This window comes from Drosophila montana, unplaced genomic scaffold (genome assembly GCF_035044405.1).
Source record: "Drosophila montana isolate Dmon_TW-CO22-7 unplaced genomic scaffold, ASM3504440v1 contig_2397_1, whole genome shotgun sequence".
Classification (NCBI taxonomy): Eukaryota; Metazoa; Arthropoda; class Insecta; order Diptera; family Drosophilidae; genus Drosophila; species Drosophila montana.
The window spans coordinates 64,724-89,304 of NW_026997278.1; the positions used below are offsets into that span (position 1 = coordinate 64,724).

Consider the following 24,581-nt stretch of genomic DNA (forward strand, 5'->3'; position numbering starts at 1 on the left):
ACAATCGTTTTCGCGAGTTTTCCACACTTACGAGTGGAATTGCCCAAAATATAGAGATATATAGAGATACATGTGACTCGTCGTTATATGATTTTATTATTCTCTTTGAATTTATCAGACTAACACTAAAATGTTACATCGATTGTTTCTACATATAAATTCGAATCATAGGTTAAATACAATCAGCACATAAATATCTATTTCATAATTTTTTATTTGTTTTTTATTTTATTTAATAATTTGCATTCATTTTATTTAACTTAATGAGTCTTATACTAGGGAGGTGTTCGAAATGAATGGTTGGCCTTGGCGTGGTTATAATTTGTAGAATTGAATAATAAGTTTCGTTGCAATTCTTTTCGATTATATTTGTATTCGTAAGGTATTCTTCTCCCCTCTGGAGAGTGATAATCTATGGTATCTTTTGGCTTAATAATATTTGAGACTTAATCATAGATGAACTGGAAATTCTTAACTTTTTAAGTACCACACGTAGCCGAAGTAGAATTTCTTATTTTAACCTATGTACAAAAATGAAGTTGAGCTGCTTTACTCTCGGAAAATATGAATCTTTGCTATCCTCATGTTTATCATTATTATTTTAACCTACATGTACAATAAATCAAGTTGGGTTACATTTGTTTTATCTCTCAGGAAAAAAACCTTAATCTGTGTCCTCATCAAATTGGAAATTGGGAGTTGGGAATGACCAAATTAATTCAAGACTCTATTTAAATTAAATTTAATTAGAACTTTATAAACAACTTAACTGAACATTAATTACCAGCAAGTACTTTTCGAGAGACAAGAACTAAATTGAAGCGTGCTATTTACAAATTTCATATATATTAATTAAAATATTCGAGCTTATATCAGGATCATTTCTTGGGTTCTTCTCAATATTCGCTAGTATTTTGTTCAAATAATATTGTATGTAAGAAATGATTGTTTTTAGTGTTTATCGATAATTTACTTTAATCCATACACAAAATATTTTGACTTAAGAAAACTCTCTTTGAGATGACTAATTCTTGCATTGATTCGTTGTGTTAGAAAAGAGGATGACTGTAGGATGACGAATGGAAGGGATGCTGAAATACTTGAGATTGGGCATTGGGATGAAAACTAGAGCCCGTTCCCGTTCTCGTTCCCGTTCCCGTTCCGGCACTCATTGGGGGCATCGGGGGTGGGGATGTTACGGACGGTGTGGTAGGTGGCGTTAGGTTCTGACCCATTGTTGATTCGGTCAAATTGAAGTAGAGGGATGAGCTTGGTGCCATTTGTGGCAATAGCATTGGTGGGTTATCCATAGACGGTTTACTACAACCGGCAACTGTATGTGCTTGTTCTTCGCAAACATGCGCGACAGCCACAGCAGCCGCCGCTGCGGCCTTTGAAAGCAGATCTGTTGGCAAATTAAAGATTGAAGATCACTGAAGTCGCGGCCAATAATTGCTGCCTGTCAAATCAGAGACATTTTGAGTCGATATTTGTACAGGTACCGAAACGCCAGCAGATATTACACCTGAAATCAAAAACAAATCGTTCGTTAGTTAGTTAGTTTGCTGTGAAAACAGATTTCAACACCTGTGCGCTTACCTGTATTGGCTGTGCTTACTGCGGAGCCGTTGCCATAGACCCCATGTTGTGGTGGCTGCTGGTGAGCTGCTGCTGGGTTGCATGCTGTGTTCCGAGGGTGGGCACCATAGGGAGATCCCAGGGATAGGGGATCGTGAAACATATATGGATAACTATCCCTTTGTTGCAAGCATGTGGGCGTCATTGAACTTAATGATGACGTCATAGAGCTGTTCGAAGTAGAAACATAATAAAACAATCACCAAATTAATACTTTTCAAATTTCTAAGATAAGTTGATTTAGCGTGAAAAAGTGCGAAACACGTGTCAAATACATTTTCACAAAGATCTCCAAAAATCAGCCATTGGTAAACAAGAAAGCTTTCCACTTTTCACCAAATTTCCACAATTGCGAGTGGAATATCCAAAATCGCTGAAACACATTTTCATTAAGTTCTTATTCCACCAAGGAGGGGTGGATTTTCCGCAAAAGTGTGAAACAAGTTTCAAATTCATTTTCTAAGAGATCTTTGCTAATGAGCTTACACCCGGAACTTAGCCGATTTTCCATCCGGGAAGGGTGGATTTTCTGAAAAGTGTGAAACATGTCCCAAATGCTTAACGTTAAATCAAATAATCAATAGGCTCTTATGTAAGGATCTCAAATGAATATGAGTAAAGATCTTTGAAATTTCCAACAATTTTCAGCCTCCTAGCTCGAAATATTTGGACTGTGGATTGATCAGTCAGACACAGAGTTACATGAATAGAAGACTTACTTGTAGCTTTCTGCCATGGTTGCGATTGGTTGCGGGATCGATGAGTACATTGTGTTGAAACCAGTGTTTAAGGGTAAGCGGGGTGCTACGGCCTGCAAAGGTGGGCTATCGGAGTTGGTATGTGCATTGCCAGCATCGCCGCCGTGTATCTGGAAGTGGGAGAAGTATGGTGAGCATACTCGATATTGTCTTCATATATATGGTATGTATGTATTACTGTCGGCCCATTTGAGGATTCAGCTAGGTTGTTGTTGTTGTTGTTGCCTGCGTGAGCTGCCGATGCTCCCTCTGAAACAGCGGAGCCTGCAATTCCGGGCGTCGAGCTGTTTGCCGTGGTACCATTGGCAGGGCCAGTGCCTCCGGAGGGATTATTTGTGCTTGTGCGGCCGCTGTTGCCACCTCCAACATTTTCGACTGAGCGTCTTTGAGTGCGCAGCTTTTCCTCCCGACGCCATTTGGCTCGTCGGTTTGAAAACCAAACCTAATTAAAAGTTTGTAAATACTTATTATATATGCTATTTAATGTATCAGTGTCTAATGTATGCGAGCGCTAAAAGTAGAACTTGAAAACGTATTTACCAAATAAAGCTTACAAATGAGCACAGAACAAAAAAAAAAAACAAACAGGCTTTAAGTAGAAACAAGTCAAATTACTACAGAAACTAATCGATTTCGTACTTAAAAGCTTAACACGCAAAATATATTAACAGTAAATTCCTAAATGCATTCGAAAGTACGATGATGATGATGATGATGACCATCTTGCTATTATCTATGTATATTATTTTTGATCACAAGTTTTTGACCCCAGTCCCATTAGGGCTAATCCAGACACAGACTGACGACTGACTGCTAAAATATCTATGAGATACTATACTATATCTATGAGATGCTTAAGTTAGATTAAAGGCTTTAAGACTAGTTGGCGAATAAATAGTCAGACAGACAGACAGACAGACAGACAGAACGAGAAGCTCGTTTTCCCGATCAGGATGAATGTACCTACTTTAGATAGATAAATACCTTCTGTAACATTAAAATCTTTAAGATACTTTCTGTAATAACATAAGAATCCTTAATATTCTTTCTGTACTGACATGAGAATCTTTAAGATATTTCCTGTAATGACATGCGAATCTTTAAGATAATTCATGTAATGAAATGCGAATCTTTAAGATTTTGCGTGTAATAACATAAGAATCTTTAAGATATTTCCTGTAATGACATGCGAATCTTTAAATAACTTCCTGTAATGACATAAGAATCTTTAAGATACATACTTCCTGTAATGACATAGGTATCTTTAAGATACTTCCTGTAATAACTTAAGAATCTTTAAGATACTTCCTGTAATAACTTAAGAATCTTCAAGAATTTTCCTCTAATAACATACAAATCTTTACGATACTTCCTGTAATGACATGAGAAAAGAAGATACTTCCGACAATTTTTGGCAACTTTGACTTTTTTGACTTTTTTTCAATTTCAATAATCTTTACCTCAAGGGAAAGCTAATACATATAGCATATATTAATTAGAATTAAAGAAAATGGGATATTTCTTCAACAAATGCTTACTTGGAAAATTTATAAAAATTAAAAAACATGTCATTTGATAGTATTCATTTTTTCATTAATTATTGTGCGTAGATTGAAACTTCAAAAATCTGTTTTCGAGCAACCCAACTTTATGGATTGGAATAGCTTCAAAAAAAGAAAATGCTTTCCATACAACGATTGGGTCGACCTCGCTCAGTTTTTGCTATCCTAAATATGTTCAATGCAATGGTCGTGTGGTAAGAAGTAAGTTTTATTGTAACATTGCTAATTGTTTTCATACCCTCAACCACCCGAAAATCTGTGAAAAATAAATGTTATTGTGCAAAGCATCTCCGATCCAATAAAGTATATAGATTCATGTCCGTCTGTCTGTCCATCTGTCCGTCCGTCTGTATGAACGCTGCATTCCCAGAACCTATAAGATCTAGAAATAGCTTCAAGCATACGGAGGGACAGACAGGCTAACGTCTGTTTATGTGATGATATTTTAATTCATTTTTTCTCATCGAAAATGAGGCATGGCTGTCAAGTAGAGACGGTGGTATGTAATAAGGTCAGTTAAGGTTCGATTCCGATTAAAAGAACTTTTTTCAACATTTATTTTTGTTGTTGCTATAATTCATTTTTTAATTGAATTTTTTTTGTTGGAGCTCGTAGCGCGTATCGTAGGGTATCCCATGGTAAGGAACTTCTGACTTGAGCCTCTTACTTGTTGATATATATTTTAAATAATGATTTTGTTTAACTTGTTTTGGCTACTGGTAAGTTGGGCACTTATAAGTTCCTACTCCTTACAAAAGTTATGGCGAATAAAGTCACCCAGCACCCAAAAATGGCAAAAACAAAAGTTTCAAAATTTAGAAAATAAGAAAAAATAAACCTTGCCTACGAAATATGTATGGCAAGACACTTCGGTTATAGGGCCCTCAAATCGATCAAAAATAATCGGTTTCATCAAACGCAGTTACATTAAACTTTGCTTCGAAAATTAACCCTCAAAGTTTGGACTCAATAATTGGATGTATCTTACCATATTTGGCAGGTACCAACTTAAGGTGTCCCGCAACTTCTGTTTGAAAATATGTACTACATGCAATATTTTCAGTAGAACCCGAAAATGTAAAGGTTTGATTCCAAACTTTCAAACCGGGAGTCACTTCGAACCGTAAACAGACAGAATCGATTTTTTTTTTGGGATTATAGCCGTGATGAAAACATTTGGCATATTTAACGCAAAGGCAGCAGCAGCAGCAGTTGCTGATTCTCATTTTCACATGAACGTCATGACATTTATAAATGCTCCAGACCCAAATTCGTTCCATTCGCCTCAACGACAACAGCAATAAAACAATAAAATCATGAATAAATGTTCGCTTTTGGAGGCCGATAATCGAATACCCTTCTATTGAATGCATTTCCATACTTAGCCATATCGAAAACTAATTTGAAAATATTCCGAAAATCGAGTACGAGTACTTTAATTTCGAGCAAAAGTTTCTATGGGCAGTTGATGACATAATTGGACATGGATAATTGCAACTATATTTTGCCTTTTAATTCAGGCCAAGTACGTCAACCCGTTCAAAAACGGGTCATTAAAACGAACTGCTGTACTTGTTCAGTAATAAGTCAACTAAATGAATCATTTTCATCTGTATTCCCTACTTGTTCAGTCTGTGGCTATATAGTAGGTCATTCGCATGAAGGACAAATATAATTCATTATTAATCTATTCAGTTCGACTTAATCAAATATGATATTATAAGTTTTTTCAATAACACATAATATTATATTAATTTATGTATATATAAAAATGCTGTTTATGTATAAAATTAGAAAGTTCGACATTTATTTCTATTCTATTATTGAAAAAAATGTAAATATATTATATATTAAATCGGCTCGATCGAACAATTGATCAAATGAAATAATAGGTCTAGAAAATGTATACAATTTAATGAACAATTCTTACTAGATGTCCACAAGCTGCTATTCAAGAATATAAGGACAGACATTTTCGGCTTGGGTGACATTTCAGAACGTCGCTTACTTCTTGGCAAAATCATAATGCCCCTTGGCAAGAGTATGAGTATAAACATAGCCGTTTTGGACGTGTAATGAAGTCTAAGCTTATCACATCAGTCGAGAGACCCTTTGGCTTTGGCTGAGCTTATTTATGTACTGTTGACAAAGGGGTGAATCTGAGGATTACAATATTTGTTGTGCCTTCATATTTTCATCATGACATTTATTATTTTGCGTTGTTGCAGCCGCGACAACCCATCAGTTGGTGTGTGCTTGACAAAACACTTCAACTTCAGTCGACTCAATGTGAAAATCACAAGTAGTTTCAAGTGTTTTTACAGTCAAACTGTTTTTATTCACTTATACAAATAATCGTAAGCCGAACGAAACAAGTATTAATAAAAATAAAAAAAAAATGCATTAATAACAAATTTTAGCAGGGGTGCATATTGAGGGTTGACATTTGGCTTCCGCCGACTCGTCTGACTCGCGTGGCTAAAAGGCATAGCAATCACTTCGAACAAACGAACAATCGGTTACAAAATTCACCACCCCCAAGGATGGAAGAATTCAATTTGAATTCTGGGGGTTACCCAGTGAAGAATTCAATATTATTTCTCTAGATGCCAAGCACTGTTGAGAATTCTGCCTGCCTACTTATATAAAACTAAAGCACGTAAGGCAACAGAAAAATAAAAAAAGTGAAAATAATCGAAAATAGAGCTAAACCGAAAAATAATTAAACAAAACGGAAAGACAAACCTGAATACGTGCCTCTGGCAAACCAATTTTTTCTGCAAGCCTCTCCCGTGCGAAAACATCCGGATAATGCGTCCGTTCGAATTCTATCGTAAATAGAAAAAGTATAAAAGTTAAGCAAATATATGCAAATTTTTGTGTGCCTATAACATATATACAGAGTTATCTATTCGAGATCAATAACCTTTTTCCAAGCTGTCTATTTGCTCGTTTGTAAATGAAGTCCGATTTCGCTGTAATTTACGTTTCAGTCGTAGACGCATTTGCGAGTCCTCGTCGCCGGAAGAATTGTGATCAGAATTGCCATCTGATGTACTCTCATGTGAATTCGGATGCGACAGATCACCTGGATAGAGGTCTGAAATGGAACATACAACGATTCAATTTTACTATGTGAACATATTAATGTAATACGATTTGCAAGCACAGTCACATACCATACTATAAAGTCACCTTTAAAAATAATTGAACTATACCATAGATAAAAATTGCCTTTTTGTGATCTCAATCAAAAAATAAGCTTACAGCTAGAGATGTCCCCGTGACACGAGCTGAGTTTTGTGGTCAAATATTTCTACTCTCTTTTCATGCAATATTGCGCTCAAAACTATGCAACATTTCATGAAACATTTAACTTATATCAATTTTCAAGATTCTAAATTGCCTATGTGATAAGAAATTAAGCAGAAATGGTTAGTATAAGAACGTTAAATATTGCTCTATAGAAAAATATATAAAAATACAACTTAATTGTTTAGCTTAAGGTAGTCCAATTGTATTTGCTAGCTCCAAACAATAGTTAACATATGTATATGATATAACTTATGGCAATTCGATAGAATTCGCCAACAAATCAGAACTATTCCTAAACAGAGAAGGGGAATAGTTCTTTCCAATTTCGCCCGATAATCTGTCATTTTCTAGGTGAGCTAATGACAAGAATTTTTGTACTCGATTCTATACAACAAAATTCGTAACGTTTTGAGCGAGAATTGAGCTAAAAAATTTTCAGTTAAGGTTAATTCGTCCGTGTTGTCTAAAACTCCAACCGCAACTGTGGAAAATTGTCAGAAAATAGTGTGAAACTCATTTGGCCAATATTTCGCTAAATTCTCACAGTTACTGGAGGAATATTATAAATCACTGACCCAAGTCTAAAGTTTCGCCCAAATAATGTTTGATCCACCATCTGCACGAAGGAGACTTGCATGTGGCGAGTGTGAACAACCTCTCAAAGGACTATTTAAGGAGCTTTGCAACTAACTTGAACTGAAAACTTCGCTCATTCATAGTTAGCGAAAAGTGCGACACAGGTAAAAAGATCTTGAAAATGAGTTGGAGACCATTCCGTGATTTCCGACTATTCCATACTTGCGAGTGGAGTTTCCGAAAGCCTCGACTTAGCTTGCACCTTCATCTCATTAGGTAACTACTCTACACATTTCTTTCAGTGCATTAATCGCCAATCAGTCAGTCAGGCAGTCAGTCAGCCAGTCGGTTAGTTAGTCTGCAGAGTTTTATATATAAAGCTAGGGTGAAATTGTCGTATCAATGCACAGGTAACCAAGTAGGTGCGAATGAAGTAAGCTATATAGAATTCGATCTGGGTTCAGGGCAGTTATCGCTCTTGTAAGACCCAAAACCAAATCAAATTTTCTATTCAAACTAGCATATCTGATTTGAGTTAGCCCTGATTAAGCCATAGGCAATGCAGTGGCATTTGTAAAACCAATTCGCTGATTGCTTTTCCTTATCTTTGCAGAACATTTGCCTCACAAATACGCACACACACACACACACACACACATACACACATACAATATGTGTGTAAGTACTTGGCCTGTCACAAGGAAGCATATTTTGGTGAGTGTGCGAATCCGTACCAGGAGGGGTTGGGATGGGCTGGGATGGATGCTACTTATTGGGAATGGGACATATGTCAGCCTTATTTATTGATCGCAGAATAAACATAAACAATTGAAGGCAGCAAACCGACTACATGGGCGAAATTACGCTCCTCAATTAGATTTAATGGCAAATAACAAATGACCAACAAATTAACTGTTTGTTGTTGCCCTGTTTTGATGTTTGATCATCTGTGACCAAATGTTTTCAATGTTCGAATGCCCTAGGGGTTGTTTTTCTTTCTTTCTTTCGCTCCTCTGATGACAACTAATACCCCATACGTCATTTAGAGTAATTCCGAAATTGTATCGAAATGATTTTGGATGCTTGATTAAAATCTGTACTCTTTTTGCTCTGATATGTTAACTTGATGTTGCCTCAATTCAATTAAGGACCAAACTTAACAATTAATGCTCATAGGTATAATTACAAATTTACCCATGGAAATCGTGAAAATATGTTTAAGCACTCAGTGAAAGAATAAAGAAAATCAATCAAGTACAAGCATTATCCTGAGAACGAAGTTCTTGATTAAGAATTTTCAGTTAAACGATGTACGAAAGAATATACAGTGCAACCTTATCACACAGATTGACGGACGACCAAGAATATATACATATACATATATACGTCGCCTCCTTCTGCCTGTTACATATTGTTTGTACGCAACTAGTCTTATATCATTTTTACCCAATTTCCATGGGTTGATGATAAAATATTAACGAAATTAATCTTCATAATTAGTCTTTTGTTTTTGCTAACAGTGATGGATGATTGAATATTTAATGCAGCTTTGTACATATTGAAAAGTAGGCAAAATAAATGAGACTTTGAATTTAAATTTGAATTTGGCTAACTTACCGCGCTTTTGAGCCTCATCTCGGTTTATCTGTCCAGATAGATTCGTTGGCACCGCCGTGGGCGTGGGTGGCAGTGCCAAGTGCGCCGTCGTCGTATTTCCCGGGTACCAAGCCCATCCGCCGGATTGTCCATTAAACATTCGTAACTTTTCATACACGGACTCGTTTTGCTGCTGGGCCTGCTGCTCCTTCTGCGACGCTAAATTGCGCAGCACCCGATTAATAGATGAAACCTGCAATTAAAGCCAAAGCATAAAGCAGTGCATTTCCTCACATTATTAATTCAAGTATGCACAATAAAGCAGTGCGCGAGTATGTGTGGGTGTGTGTGTGTGTGTGTGTGAGTGTGTGTGTGCGCGTGTTTGCAGAAGCATGTCGCTATTTCTACCCCCAAATACTAATGCAGTGCAAGATGCTGCCATTGGCTATGAGTTACAGCCAATCACGAGCTGCTGTCCAAGAGCAGGACAGCAATACTCGACTCTGTAGAGCATTTTATATAGCGTACACACGCATGTTAAAACACTTTTACAAATAAGGCTTACATCCTTACACACAGTTGCCAAGTTGGCCATAATAGCTTTCATGCTACACATGTATATACCATATATATATGTATGAATTCAAGTCTGCATAAATACATAAACATAATTAAGAACACGCTTAGATAAATATGTCTGAATGAGAGTATATTTGCATTAAAGGGATTGCTTTTAACAGGAGTGGCCTAATCAAGAGTGCCTGACTAGCAGTTACCATGTTCGCTGCTTCTAAATGTCGTAATTAGAGATGGCATCGGACCGCGAATCCTCTAGGATTCCCGCGGGTCCCGCACGTGTACTATTTATTGTATGAGTGCTACGATTCTTTGCACTTCTACCAATTTCTGTGTTTTCTTTATATGTGGCATAGACTGGATCAAAATTTTCTTTGCCGTGCCAATCTCCGGTCTAAACATACATTTGAATCTAAATATGTAAATACTTACAGAAGACTCATATACTTGTGACTTGGGTGGAATTCGTGGGTTAACTGCTCTCAGACTCTGTTTATCATCAGCTTAATAATCAAGAAAACTTGACTCGACTGGTTTTATTGCTCCCCCCGACGTATAATTTATACTTGTTGTACCCTGTCCTAGCGAAATCGGATAGAAGAATCGCCCTGGAACAAATCGATGCCTTGATATATCGAAATATTCGACATTGATTATTCCCTTAAATCTGTCAATTGTTAAATGAATATGTTAACAACATCAGTTTTCTATATCATATAGCTCTATAGGAAGAATCGAACGAAATGAACGATACGCTACTTTATGAGTACTGAGATCAGCTCTAAACAAACTTCTGTTCATTCATGCAATCTGGAAATAAATAAGCAAATGACACAGAAGTATCTTTACAACCCAACAATAAGATAGAAAAACAGAAACAGATGGACTACAAGACCCCAGAACTGTAATGCGAATGGAAATTATCAAACACATTCCGTCTAGGGGCGAATGGGAGAGGAACATGTTAGTCAATATTCGTGAGGTTTTCTCTTCTACGTGGACTGTCGAGTGGGGAGCAAGAAAGCACTCATCACCATACACTGGGCTCTTCACTGGCTCCGATACTCCAACGTGAAGCAGAGTAATCCACGCCACAAAATCCACACCGGAATAGCGAACCATTATAGAATATCGCAGAGAAAGGGGGCAAAAAACTTACCGAATTAAAAAGGGCCACAGGACAACTGGCTGCCTCTTCATGAAAAAGAGATGGCAGTCGAAAAATCGCGCTTTTAAAGGGAGACTGGCCGAAAAGCTGAGTATCCCTAAAAACTCAGTTGCAGCTGCAGTAAGATGGATAAAGGAATGGAAACATTGGAGCATTTACTGTCACTTGCCGGGTCAAAATAAGCAGATGTATAAATTCGATAGGAACATACCAGCTACAATCTATTGAGGAAGCCACAAGGCTCTCGCCGAGAACCATACTTTAATTCCTGTCAGGACACATGCACCACAGAATGTCAACGAAATCGATTTAAATTCTGGCAATTGCGAATTAAGAAATAGCGCGTCTCGATTGGCAGCGTCCAATGTCATCCCGGCATAAAAACCAAAACCCATTGCAGGGCGTTTGCCGACGGACCAGTCGCTGACAACGAGTTGCGGCAAACTCTCGAATCGCTGTGCCACAACCCCGAAAAACAGGGATGTTTTTGTGTGCATATGCATCTATATGCTAGAGGGTATCTCCTATTCGGGCACTCTCGACTGGATCCCTCGGCTTGTTCTTTTGTTTTATTTAAGAACCTGTTAAATACTGCAATTAATGCAAATGAAGTATAAAAGAGGTTCTTAAAGTCTTCATTGCCAAAAGCGTATGCATTATATATATAAAGGTCAAACAGTCAACTAACATTTTAAAAATAAATACGATCGTGTATAATAGTATATTCGTAATACTATTCCTAATACAAACTCCTTGCCCCGACCCCATAAGGGACTCGGCTCTAGATTGGCACTGAAAACCTTTGATGTCCTTTGATGTCATTATGTGAAAATACAAAACGTCCCGTAATTCATTATAATCGCAACAGTACAACCAACGTCAACGACGAGCACGGACACGAGCTCGGACACAAGAACGAGCACGCGGATCCAAAGAAATGCCAACTCCAATGCGCCAAATCGACACGTGCCAACACTTAAGGCCCAAAGTGCTGTTTTCCATGTTCTTATTAATGGCTGCAAACAGCGTTAAAGGACATTTTATACAAATACTCGTCCTATAATAACGTAAGACCTCCTCCGCGCAAAGACTGGAGCTGGGCACGAGCCGTTCTTTGTCTGCTTGAATTCTTTCAATTATTAAATATACCCCAATATGAACTCCAAAATGCTTATGCAGGTGTTTATATCGTTGCATTTGTGCACAACACACAAACTCATGTGCTGCTTGAACTATTGAAAATTTAATTGAATTTAATTGAATATGTTAGCTGTCCGATCTTCATGTATATAGAAATCACAGGTTCTAATAGACGGTATTAAAATGTTGTCATTATATATTGACAAAACTCGCCATTTAAAAAGCAATCTCTGATCAACATCGAACCACTATAGCATATAGCTGCCATGGGAAAGATCGGTCGAAAATAAGGTTCTTGTATGTAATATTTTTTGTGAATATTAGATATGCGATTTGTGTGAATGGTATTTACATATTTCTTGTATGTATACATCTCAAATCGAAATATCCCCATCGCCTACATATATATCTTCATACATAGAAGTAATTGTTCTGTCCGACTGACAGATTATCAACACAGCCCAAGCCCTAAGAGCTGGGCATAAGAAAACGGGGGCTTAGAATATAACGTACTATGAAATTCTTTTCTTTTTGACACTCTCCGACTTTTTGGAAAGTCTACATTTCCTTTGTGGAAACAGGGGTCAAAGGTTGAATGGGCGAGATTACGGGTAGAAGCTATATGCAGAGATATTTAAGAAAGAACATTCGAAACGCATTTCACACTTTTCGCAAAATCCAAGCCTCGGTAGACAAATTCGATCGTCCTTAAACTTATTTATAAAGGCCTAGATGATAAAGTATAATAATGTATACGAGCTTAAGGGGCTTGAAAATTGGGTGAAAGTTTTTTCTTTACGACCCAATTGGCTTCAGGATCATTTCCAAAGATTAACGAAGTCAGAGGAGTCTCCAGATGACTAAGAGTTTTGTGTATCTAGTTCTATGTCTTACAAACCCAATCTCAAAGTTGATTTTGATTGATATTTTTGAAATATTACGAGGTATCCAGATCCTCGAATATGATAATAATAGGAGAATAGCTTTTGTAGTTTCCGAGATGATGAGGCCCGCGCCCATCTTAAGTACACATAACCAGATGTTAGCACATGTAAGTATATACATTTTAATTATACCCCTTAAAAGTACAGAAGCCACAAGGCATTTCATGGTCTAAATCTCTTAGGGATACATATTATGCAGAATATGACTTTAAAAGTTGAATTTTTTCGGTATCCAATTCCATGTAGCTTCAGTAATTTGTCACAGCAGTCAAATCTTAAATTCATCTGTACTTTTTTTCGGACTCTTACACGCATGCACACTTATAAATATGTATAATTGGATATGTAAATACGTATGCTAATGTTCATGGGCAAGGCGAGGGTGGCTTCGAAATTGAATTTACAGTTTGCATCTATCCCATCCCTTGCTTCTCTTGGTCAAAGGGTAGATTTTCGTACATTGGTACCTATACAATATTTGGTATGTGCGTGTCTTACATATTTATGTACAAATGTAATCGCCTACTATTTTACATAGACACAATTATTTGCATATACATAACGAGAAAGAAGGGCTGTCTTCGGCACGCCGAAGATTTAATACCCTGCAGACCTGCTCATAGTGCTCTGCCCGTATCTAAGAAGCACAGGGAAATTAGTTAATGCCGAGTATGGTTAAGATATCTTGAAAAACAAAAAAGTTTTCCCTATCACAACTTAATTTTCGACCAATCGTTCCTATGGCAACTTTATGATATAGTAAATAAGATTTTGCATAAATGTAGGGAATACAGTAAAACTAATAAATGCTGAGTTTGGTCAAGATATCTTAATAAACAAAAAACTTGTTCACCTACTTTTCGATTGATCGTTTCTATGGCAGCTATACGATATAGTTGTCCGATCCAACATTTGTATTGCGTGCAACAGAAAGAAGCACTTCTGAAAAGTTTCACAAAGATAGCTTTAAAACTGAGAGACTAGTTCGCATAGAAACAGACAGACGGACATCGACTCGGCTGTTGATACTGATTAAGAATATATATATTTTATGGGGTAGGAGATGTCTCCTTCTATGAGTTACACACTTCACAACAAAATTATAATAATGCAAGGGTATCATCATAGCATCATATAAATCGGTCGAAAAGTAAGTTGTTGTATGGACAATCTTTTTGTTTTTCAAGACATCTTAGCCATACTCCGCATTAACTATTTTCCCTGTGCTTCTTAGATATGGGCAAAGCATAGTTGTTGTTTGCCTTGGTACACAAAGGGTCTAAAAAAACTGAAAAACTTACGCAACAAATTTTGTAAGAAATTCTGTAAATATCGGAGACCCTCCGATTTGCAAAGATATTCTCTACATAAGCGAGAGTTTGAATTTTTTAACAATTTTTCTCTATAACCAATATATACTACATACCGAGGATGGCATTAAGTCTTGGCCAAAAAAGTTCTGGTCGTTTGTCAATTTGAAAAGAACAACCTCCTCGATTCCGTCAACTATGACACTTGGGACGCTGTCAGCTGATGCGGATTTAGGTATAACAGATCTCTTTGTCAGATATCGAACTTGCAAAAATATTATATTTTTCAAGGAAGATTTCTATGCAGCCGCTAGTAGCCTTAATAACTCTTCTCGTTCGGAATGTGATGGTATATCAGCACGTCTTCTAAATTCGGGTATAACATCTCTTTATGAGCCTTTACAAATACTTTTCGCCAAATTTGAAGATGATAGGAAATGCGATATTCGTAATAAAAGGAGCTTTGCAAAACTAAGTAATATCTCTAAATTATTCGACAGTATATGGATCCTAGACAGCACGGCTTCTCGCCGAGCGATTTTCTACAACTTTTGTATCCAGATCTTTGAGCGTCGTTACCTGACAATGCAGTGTATACTGACTTTTCTAAAGCCTTCGATTAGGTCAGTCATGTCGTTCTCGTTAAGAAACTGTCTAGGCTGGGGTTTCACTCTTCTTTATTATTCTGGATAAAATCATATCGCGTACGCATCGTCAATACTTTGTCCGCAACTTATGTCGCATCTTCGGGGGAACATCAGGGGAGTTGTCTTGGTCCGCTCCTATTTAACTAGTTTGTTATTGATATAGGGAGTTGCTTCCGTTCGTCCGATTATCTATTATTTGCTGATGACCTTAAAATATTCAAATGCATTTCGTCGCAGCATGATGTAATGGTTTTGCAGAATTATAGTTACCACTGAACTTAGCTAAATGCTTTCACATCACATTTAGCAAATGTTTTTCTGCCATTCTTTCATCCTATTCCATTAATGGGCAAGAACTTATTCGTAAATCGGAAACCTTGGGCTTAGGAGTAATTTTTGACTCTAAGTTCTTATTCATTCAGCATATTAACTATATTATGCCTAAGGCGTATGCGATGTTTGGATTTGTTAGGCGCATTTCTAGCCAGTTTAAGGACCCGTTCACAAGATTATCTCTATATTCGGCCTTTGTGCGGTCAATATTAGAGTATGCTTCTTATATCTGGAGCCCATCCGCAATTGTGCATACAAACAGGATTGAAAGGCTGCAAAAACAGTTTTTAAAATTTAATTTACATTGTCTTAACTTTGCTGACCCCTTACCGCCATACAGAGCCAGGTGTCGACTACTACATTTGTCATCTCTGGAAGATAGGAGAATGATTTCAGCACTGCTATTTCTAAACAACTTAATTGTAGGAATAATTGATTGCCCTTCTCTTCTTGCCTTCCCTTCTCGCGTTAATTTTAATGTGCCGAGCAGAACTTTGCGATACCATTTGCCGTTTTCTGCTTATGCAAGTAACGAGCATATGATCAGATCACTAAAGCTTTATAATAGTCTGCCAAGTGAAATGCGTTTTGATTTTTCTGCCAATAGTGCTCAAGTTAAAAATAAGCTTAACGAATTCTTCCTTTAAAACTCATTAATTCCACATCTTCTTTAAGCTTTATATTTTCTGTATAGTTAATTAGTTATTTAAGATAATATTTTGAAAATTATAATAACCTGAAAGCTACCAGCATTGGTTAATAAATAAATAAATAAAAGGTTGGGTCTGCAGGGTATAGCATCTTCGGCGTGTCGAAGATAGCCCTTCTTTCTCGTTTTCAATAGTTTTCAGGATTTATTTCCCAAAGCGCCGTATCAGTGCTCGCTTTCGACCCAAAAAGAAACATCAGTAAAAATATCAACTTCCCAGCTTTGACGGCTTATACGTTGATCGCCGTTCAGTCAGGACAAACCAGTTTATATATATATATTTATATATTATATGTACATATATATATTTATAGGTATTAGTGAGTGCTCAATTTCATGAAATGCCTTGAAATGAAACTTGCTTCGTAAAGTTGAAACAAGATAATTTAATAATCTAAGACTATATAAATTATCCAAGCCGTACAATAACCAATTATAAAAATAAAAAAAAAGTATCAGAACTGGTATTTTGCTTAGGCAATGATACCCTGGAACGTTTTGTAACAAAAAGGTATTTTTATACACAAAACATATTTATGGCCTGATTTTCATACACTTGTAAAAGAGTATTATAATATTGTAATGCGTACAAGGACCTCATAAAGTATATATATATATATTCTTCTAAAGTATAAAGTGTGGCTGTTCTATGAAAACTAGCTATGGTCTGTCTTTCGGTTGCAGGCAGTACATACATATGTCGGATTGGAATAGTTTACCATATTAAGTACTTGTAGGAACAACTTTATTATTTTTCAAGATATCTGGTCCAAGGTCGACATTGTACTTTACTTTACTATATCATATTTACGTTCGAAAATTATGTTCTTGTATGAAAAACGTTTTTGTTTTTTAACGTATCTTGACCAAGCCCGGTATTTACTTGCTCAAGTTCGAACTTCTTTACTTTATAGATCTGACTTAAGAAAAATTGAATTGCCTCTGCCACAGTGGAACTCGAAACTTCCTTCAATCGACCGAACTACTTGCCACCGCCTCATAACATACTTCACACCCATGCCACGTATTTAGTTTCAAAGAAAAACGAGAAAGAAGGGCTATCTTCGACACGCCGAAGATTTAATACCCTGCAGACCCAACCTTTTCATAATGCTAATAGTGCTTTGCCCATATCTTAGAAGCACAGGGAAAATAGTTAATGCCGAGTATGGCATGGTTAAGATATCTTGAAAAACAAAACAAATTTCCATACAGCAACTTACTTTTCGACCGATCGTTCCTATGGCAGCTATATGGTATAGTAGTCCGATGTTGATAGGATTACGTATATATATGAGGAGCGTAGTAAAACTAATAAATGCCGAGTTTGGTTAAGATATCTTAACAAACAAAAATGTTTTGTTTATTGATAGCTTTAAAATGAAATATACTTGATCTGTCTATACTGAAACTAGAAGTAATATGTCAAATTTGGTAAGGTTTGCTCAAACATACGATTTCGATATCATTTTTTAACGATTGCTTGGAAACGGGCCAAGTTATCGTCTATCGGAAATAAGCTCGTACTGCGCCGGAAATAGCTTAGCCCACGTTCAAAATTTCAAGTCTTAAGCTCTAATATGCTCTGATATGATACGCGTTCATACATAGTGACTGACGGACTGAAGCACAGACGGACAGATAGATAGATATAGATAGTTCGGATCGGCTATTGATGCCTGTTATATACAATTTAAATGGTTTAGGGTGCAAAATCAATTGGAAGTACTCTATTCGGGCGTGCCGGACTAGGAAATATTCTGAACCTTCTTCTACTAAATCCGAAAGCAGTTAAGGCTTCGCACTTGATTGCTCAAGCTTTAGCAAAGATATATTCGTGATCTGCATATAATTTACAAGAAGCTACGTGTCTAAGAGATAAGATGAAAAAACAGGATTTCGATATCGATTATTATCGATACTACTCGATTAGTAGGAGGACCTGTGAGATACTTCCTTCTGCCTCTTACATACATTTGCCAAAGACCATTATTACTATTTTATTTTCATTGGGTGCAGGCTCGTCACATTCCCAAAATATAAATAAAATCTAAATAGTTGGGCTGTATTTTATGATTTAAAGAATTCAAAGCGTGGCGCTATAATCCAAAGTATATTATTGACCATTTTTAATAGTTGAGCTTAGTGGATCTCTCATACTTGTTTTCAATGGTGGTTGAGTCGTTTGGTTTTTTTTTCCGGCCATATATCTAACTAAGTAATATTCATATTTAAATATTTTTTTCCATTTGAACTATATGATAGAAAATAAGTTTAATACTTGGATTGTAGGCAAGATTTGAAATTGATATTGTCGATGCATAAAAATTAAAGGCTCAATATTGGCAGTAAAAGCTAACATAAACAAGTAAGAGGTTCTAGTCGGTAGCTCCCGACTAGGGGATACCCTGAACCCCCTTCTTCCAACAGGCGATAGGTATAAAATGAAAGTATATATATATATCAATATACTATTCTAGAAGCTACATGTCAAGTTTGTTGATTTAAGCTCTTATTATTTACCAAAATTGCTCAAAAAACATGATTTCGATATCGATTTGTATCGATTACTTGGAAACGGGGCAAGTTATCGAATATCGGAAACAAACTCGATCTGCGCAAGCACTAGGAGGACCTACAGCTAAAATTTCAAGTCTCTAGCTCTTATAGGTTCTGATATCCTTGCGATCATACATACGGACAGACGGACGGACGGACGGACAGACGGACGGACATGGATCGACTCGGCTATTGATGCTGATCAAGAATATATATATTATACGGGGTCGGAGATGCTTCCTTCTGCCTGTTACATACATTTGCACAAATACATAATACCCTTTTTACCCATTTTCAATGGGTTCAGGGTATAAAAAAATACAAAAACACCGCGACGGTCGTCGTCCGGTTATGGGAGTTTTACTGTATATGATCCAGAGGCCCTATGCTAAAGACAGTTCTTATAGGTTGAGTGCGTCGTCAGGTTGATAAGTATTTATTATCTTATTTTTTCATTAAACTTAATATGTTTTTTTGGCGAATTTTCAACTTGGGGCTCTGTTAAATAAATTCTTAACAAATTTTCCATTTTCCCCAACTTATATCTTAAATTGAAGCTTTTGTAGATAGTTTAGCATTTTATCATTCGGCCAGTCACTAAAAATATACATATACTTATATATATATATATATATATATATATATGTATGTATGTATATGTGTGTTAGACATACTGAATACCATGGCTTGGACTTTAATCTGCGGCTTCAGATTTTTTGTGCTAAGAGAGAACCGCCAACCACCGAATTTCCATTGAGCACAACAAATGGAATTAGGTGAACTAGATCCATTTGTTTACCTGATCGAATAATGAGAGTATCTTTTTTCGGATGAGAAGTATCTAAATCTTAATCCATTTTAAAAACGATGGGCAGGCATTGTTTTGAAATTACTTAATCCATTCTGAATGCCGGCTCAGCCTCTGCAGCCGCCCTGCGTTCGGCTCTACTTTGCTACAATCTTGATGGTATACTGTGGTCTCGAGCCTGGCTCTCTTCCTTCTTCTCTTTGTATGTGTATGTAACAGACAATATCAACCCTCCATGCTTTATGAAATCCGTGCGTTTTTTGAAAAGATTTTCAACTGTTACTTTGCATCGTGTACTCATTCAATACGCGTCAAAAGGTTAATAAAATTGTGGAGAACAGGAAAGGAAAATCACACAAAAGTGAGTTTATCTAAATACTAACTGGGGCCTGAATTACGGGCTAATCAACATTAGCTGCGGCTTGAATTCGCTTCATTGATGTTGATTTTAGGATCGGTTAACTGGTATCGGTTAACCTGTATGGAATGGGGTTCGCCCCAATCGAAACGCGTTTCGGATGTGCTAAAAATTAGTTTTGGTCACGCAAGTTAAGACTTAACTGTTTTCGGCTCGAACTGTTCGAGTCATATCAATATTATGTTTAAAGTGCCCTGCTATGTTTTGAATATGTCTAAAAAGTTTTCGGACTTTTCGTTTTCATTCCAATTTTTATTGTATCCACATTTATACTACGCTACTACGCGAAAAGAAAACATTTTGTCCCGACAGATTAAATGGCTTAGATACTTGCAGTTATAATACGATTGCATATATACTTAGTACTCGAGCTTCATTCATGAAATGACTTTCATTGGATACGTGCCTTACACTTTAGAAAGGGCCATCCTGCTAGTTGGGTATACTCGACTACAAATTTCCCTGTAGCCCTGAGGCAATATAATATTTTGCCTTAAATTTTTCTTCGCTGCTTCTTCCCCCCTGAGCCACGCATTTAAAATACCATCTATGTTTGTTTTCCGATCTTTAATGGCATTTAAATGTCCAAAATACAAAATATCAAATCACATGAGAAAAAAAATATTTCTAATCCGAATAGTTATAGTATAGTTACATACAAATTTTGAGTTAAGCCTAATATAATTATTATAAATACATTTTTATCGAGAGTTTGTAAATGGCAAGAGATATCTATAAAAAAAAGTGTATGCACGTTTTGCGTATAGTATAGGAGAGTATATACTTTGAATTTATAGTCTTTCAAGTCTCTAGTTCTTATAGTTTGGGCATGCCTTCTTCTGCCGCACAAAAGGCCTATACCCCTTTAAACCCCTTTTAAAGATCTTTGAAATATTGATTTGAATCGAATTTAAAACATTAATTTTGTATCCAATCGACTCGAAACTCCTTTTGAAACACGTGTGAAAATGGCTTTTAAGACATTCTTCGTTATTTGCGGAACAACAGGTTCTCGGTGGAAATGGGGTTCAGTGTAGTATGGATTCTGTTTAGTATATATGTATATAACACTTACGCTTGGAATATTATCACTATTGCATACTTGCTCCGAAAGCAGCCGATCCCGAATTTCCCAAGCAAATATGCTCGGACATTCTCTTTTGTAATCGGCAATTTTTTGAACGACGGGCGTAGTAGCCACTCGTGGCTTTGAACCACCTATCGCTCGAGGTTTTATCGATCCAGTTTCATAATATCTAGAAGTAGAAATATATCATAAATGAGCAATAATAATATGCGTAGAAAAACGTGAGAGAACTAAATAATACTCTTTACTCAGTTCAGAATTGTCGTGGCAGGCACTCATTCGTGCTTAAATTATGGAAAACATTTTACTAATACATTCATAAATTCCTTCATGAATAACTCTGCGTTTTTATCTTAGTACCCTGAACAAATTTTTGGAATGGGAGTACTATAAACTTCATCTATATGTGGTATGGTATGGTAATATTATTGTCTTAGCTTTTGTAGACAGACAGACAGACTCATTTCGTAGTCCTTGTTAAGTATCCTGACATTTTCCTCGTTTTCGAATTGACATTATCATTGAAAACTCCTTCCAATATAATTGTTTATCTTTCCGTTTAGATTTCGAACCAATGTCTAGTCTTGCCTTAGTTTTTCACAGCGATAAGTTCCAAACTTTGTTCATTGCATACACTACACAGTCAAAGAATTTATATAGATGAATATTTATTTGGATGGACTGTGTGAAGATAGCGAAGATTTCAAGCTTGTAAAGAATGTCGACCTCTTCTATTTTAGACTAGTAAAAAATTGTATAAGTCGTACACTTGGATCTAATTTTACATATAAAAGCAATATGAACACAATATCATTAACAATAAGTATGTACCAAATATCTGAACAAAATTAAATCCGCATGTATCGTAGAGAGTCTTAAGTATTTAGTTTTGGCTTGACTTCTTTCTAACAACAGATAGAGCCACTGTGTTTGGGAATTTACGATAAAATATCTCAGGAGATATCAATATGTTATTAGAACTAGTATGATTTCTTCTTGGCCTTACACTCCAAATGGGCAATGCATTCTTTATTAACTGGGATGTTTATTGTCCGATCTGCATGCAATTTTCATTTATTGTTTTTAATGACCCAAGCATGACAATATAAATAAAGACAGTTCTTATATTATTTGTGGCCCAAGGCTATATCTCCAAAAATGTGTATACTCGCGAGAACATACATCCAAAATGAGGTGTCTGTTGCTCTTTAAAGCTGCTAAATATGATCACAAAAGCCCTATTGATAAAACGATTAATATTGATTTCGTAGAAACAGAGTTATCGATGATTAAACCAAAAACAAAAAAGCCAAGTTTATAATTTGTGTAGTATTGATATCAAGCGAATCTTCGTTTATACATTCAGCCGGACGGATAGACTATGTCTACGGACGTGGCTACATTGACTTTTTTTTATTATAAGTATTATGTGTTTTATTTTGCGCTGGAATCGATCACTGCCTTCTCATCTCTACCAAGCGAATAACTAAGCGAATGATGTATAGTTACTATTATGTAATTTATATGATATTAACAATGATGGGGAAGCAGATGTTTAAATAATACGCCTCGTAGGTAGGTCGTCGGAGTGTAGCCTTCGAAGGCGCCTCTCTCTGATGGGGTCAGCCAGGACCCTGGCGAAAACGCCACTGAAAAACAAATTTTCTTCTGATTTCTGATAAAAGAATTTAGTTAGGAGTAGCTCAGTGCTAAGCTTCCGCCTGGCAAAGGAAAGTTTCGAAGTTCTCTCTTTAATAAAAAAATATATTTATAAGCATATATATATATATATATATATATTTTAATATCTTGTCTACAAAGTGAAATTTGGTTTTGTGAGTCCCTCTACCTCTCCGAAGAAATAAAGTGGTAAGATTTTTTGGGCCGACGGAAAGACTTTGGACTGGTGGAGATAGCCAGATAACCTTTGATAACAATTATTTACAAAGTTCATTTAAAATATTTAATACATTAAACATTCTCGAGCATCTGTCTCTCTCTCTCTCTCTCTCTCTCTCTCTCTCTCTCTCTCTCTCTCTCGCTATTGGGACTTGTCTCACCTGCCCAAGATTTTGCTAACGCAGCCATTGGAAACTTGAAGTATTCGAGAAATATCACATGGACGTGCGCCCGAATGTGCCAGCTCGACAATCTTTTGGCGTGTGGAATCAGGCAGAGGTCTTCCGTTCACATAGACGCCTCCTAGCTGGTTAATTCCGCTGTGTCCCGCTGTCGAGCATCCGAATAGTGCACTTTGGCCCATCCCCACTCCGACGGATGAATGGGGATGTCCATGCATAATGTGTTCTGTTGTTAGCATCATTTTGTATAATTATCGTAATGATTATTATTATTTGTAAAGCGTATTGAGATTTTTGGGCAAATGCTCTCTCAGTTGCTCTCCGATTTCTTCGCGATTATAGCACATACATATGTATATGTAATTCTCATTGGATAAATCAAACCGAAAAAGCACTGAACAATTGACTATTTATGTATGTTATTTATTCACTGTCATAACCTCATGTATAAGCTAAGTATGTTGTTGTTTATTTCGTTGTTGGATTTTGTACTTGTACATATTGATGTATTTTCTTGTTCCACTTTAAATCTACTAGATTACACTACGTTACAATTGTGTTTCCGAGTTGGAGGCATCATCAGATTTCGGCGGGCTTGTTATGGAATTTTGTTTGTATGGTATGGTATTATCTTAGATTTGAAATTTGTATTTGTATTACTTTTGTTGATTTAATAACACATATATTAATTCAAATTTTTTTGTACTTATTGTCTCCAATTCGTATACGCTCTTATTTTTAAATGAACTTTAACTTCGATTTCGATTTCGATTGCGATTGTGATTGCGATTTCGTTTAGCATATTGTGGTATGTTGTGGTAGGCAACTCCTACGTTCAAGGAGTACAAGACATCGGTGCCGATCTGCCATAGGCAGCCAGCGACCAGCGACCCGGCGGCAACGGCGCCACGGATTGCGAGCCCGTCACTTCTCTAACAATTTGTTTGCTTCAAATAGCAAAATAATCAAACTGCGGCGGCGGTGTTGGTGTGTGCCCTGAACAAAGTTGTGTATGACTAACTGGTTAGCCAAGCGAAACGATAATGAGCTCTCAAGCGAAAGACCAAACCTGCCCAGACAGGGTAGCGGTAGCATATTAGAGGCAACAGCAAATGCCGAAGCGCGGCCATTTTGAGTAAGTGTCTGCGCAAGTGCGAGCGGGATGGTTGCCTGCTCACTGCTGCTGACGTCGCACGCAACGGCGATAGTGTCTCGAATGGGGCAAAAGAGGGATGGCACTAGTGCATGCATGCGCTGCTTGCTATAACAGGATGCAGAATCATCCCAGGTCTCGCAGCCATTTACAAAATAAAAACCGCGACCAACTTTTATAAGAGTGTTGGAAAACAGAAAACA

General features: G+C 36.7%; 1 protein-coding gene and 1 long non-coding RNA gene across 3 annotated transcripts; one reads left to right on the forward strand and one right to left on the reverse strand.

The window, feature by feature from the left end:
* Positions 1 to 208: 208 nt before the first annotated feature.
* Positions 209 to 24,234, reverse strand: toy (twin of eyeless). Of its 2 annotated transcripts, none has more exons than XM_064681592.1 (9): positions 23,205 to 24,234; positions 21,133 to 21,313; positions 9,467 to 9,698; positions 6,885 to 7,058; positions 6,716 to 6,786; positions 2,575 to 2,838; positions 2,358 to 2,506; positions 1,600 to 1,808; positions 209 to 1,525 (listed from the first exon to the last, which is right to left on the reverse strand). In XM_064681592.1, the coding sequence occupies exons 1-9, from the start codon at positions 23,465 to 23,467 to the stop codon at positions 1,431 to 1,433; spliced, it is 1,638 nt and encodes a 545-aa protein (XP_064537662.1). In that variant the 5' UTR covers positions 23,468 to 24,234; the 3' UTR covers positions 209 to 1,430. The 2 variants fall into 2 exon arrangements, with proteins under 2 accessions (XP_064537662.1, XP_064537661.1); XM_064681591.1 differs by having other exon boundaries at positions 6,704 to 6,786; positions 23,205 to 24,233.
* On the forward strand, positions 6,237 to 7,165 carry LOC135427877 (uncharacterized). The gene is made up of 2 exons (XR_010436154.1): positions 6,237 to 6,315; positions 6,379 to 7,165. It is a non-coding gene; the product is annotated as an uncharacterized LOC135427877 (long non-coding RNA).
* Positions 24,235 to 24,581: the final 347 nt, after the last annotated feature.

Bases quoted from the DNA above. Each gene is read 5' to 3' on its own strand.
- toy (XM_064681591.1), bottom strand. From the start codon at position 23,467: ATGATGCTAACAACAGAACACATTATGCATGGACATCCCCATTCATCC. The intron at 2,839-6,703 runs GTTTGTCTTTCC...ACTTTTAATTAG, and splicing joins TGCCAGAGGCACGTATTCAG to GTTTGGTTTTCAAACCGACG. The intron at 1,526-1,599 runs GTAAGCGCACAG...TTTTGATTTCAG, and splicing joins AGTAAGCACAGCCAATACAG to GTGTAATATCTGCTGGCGTT.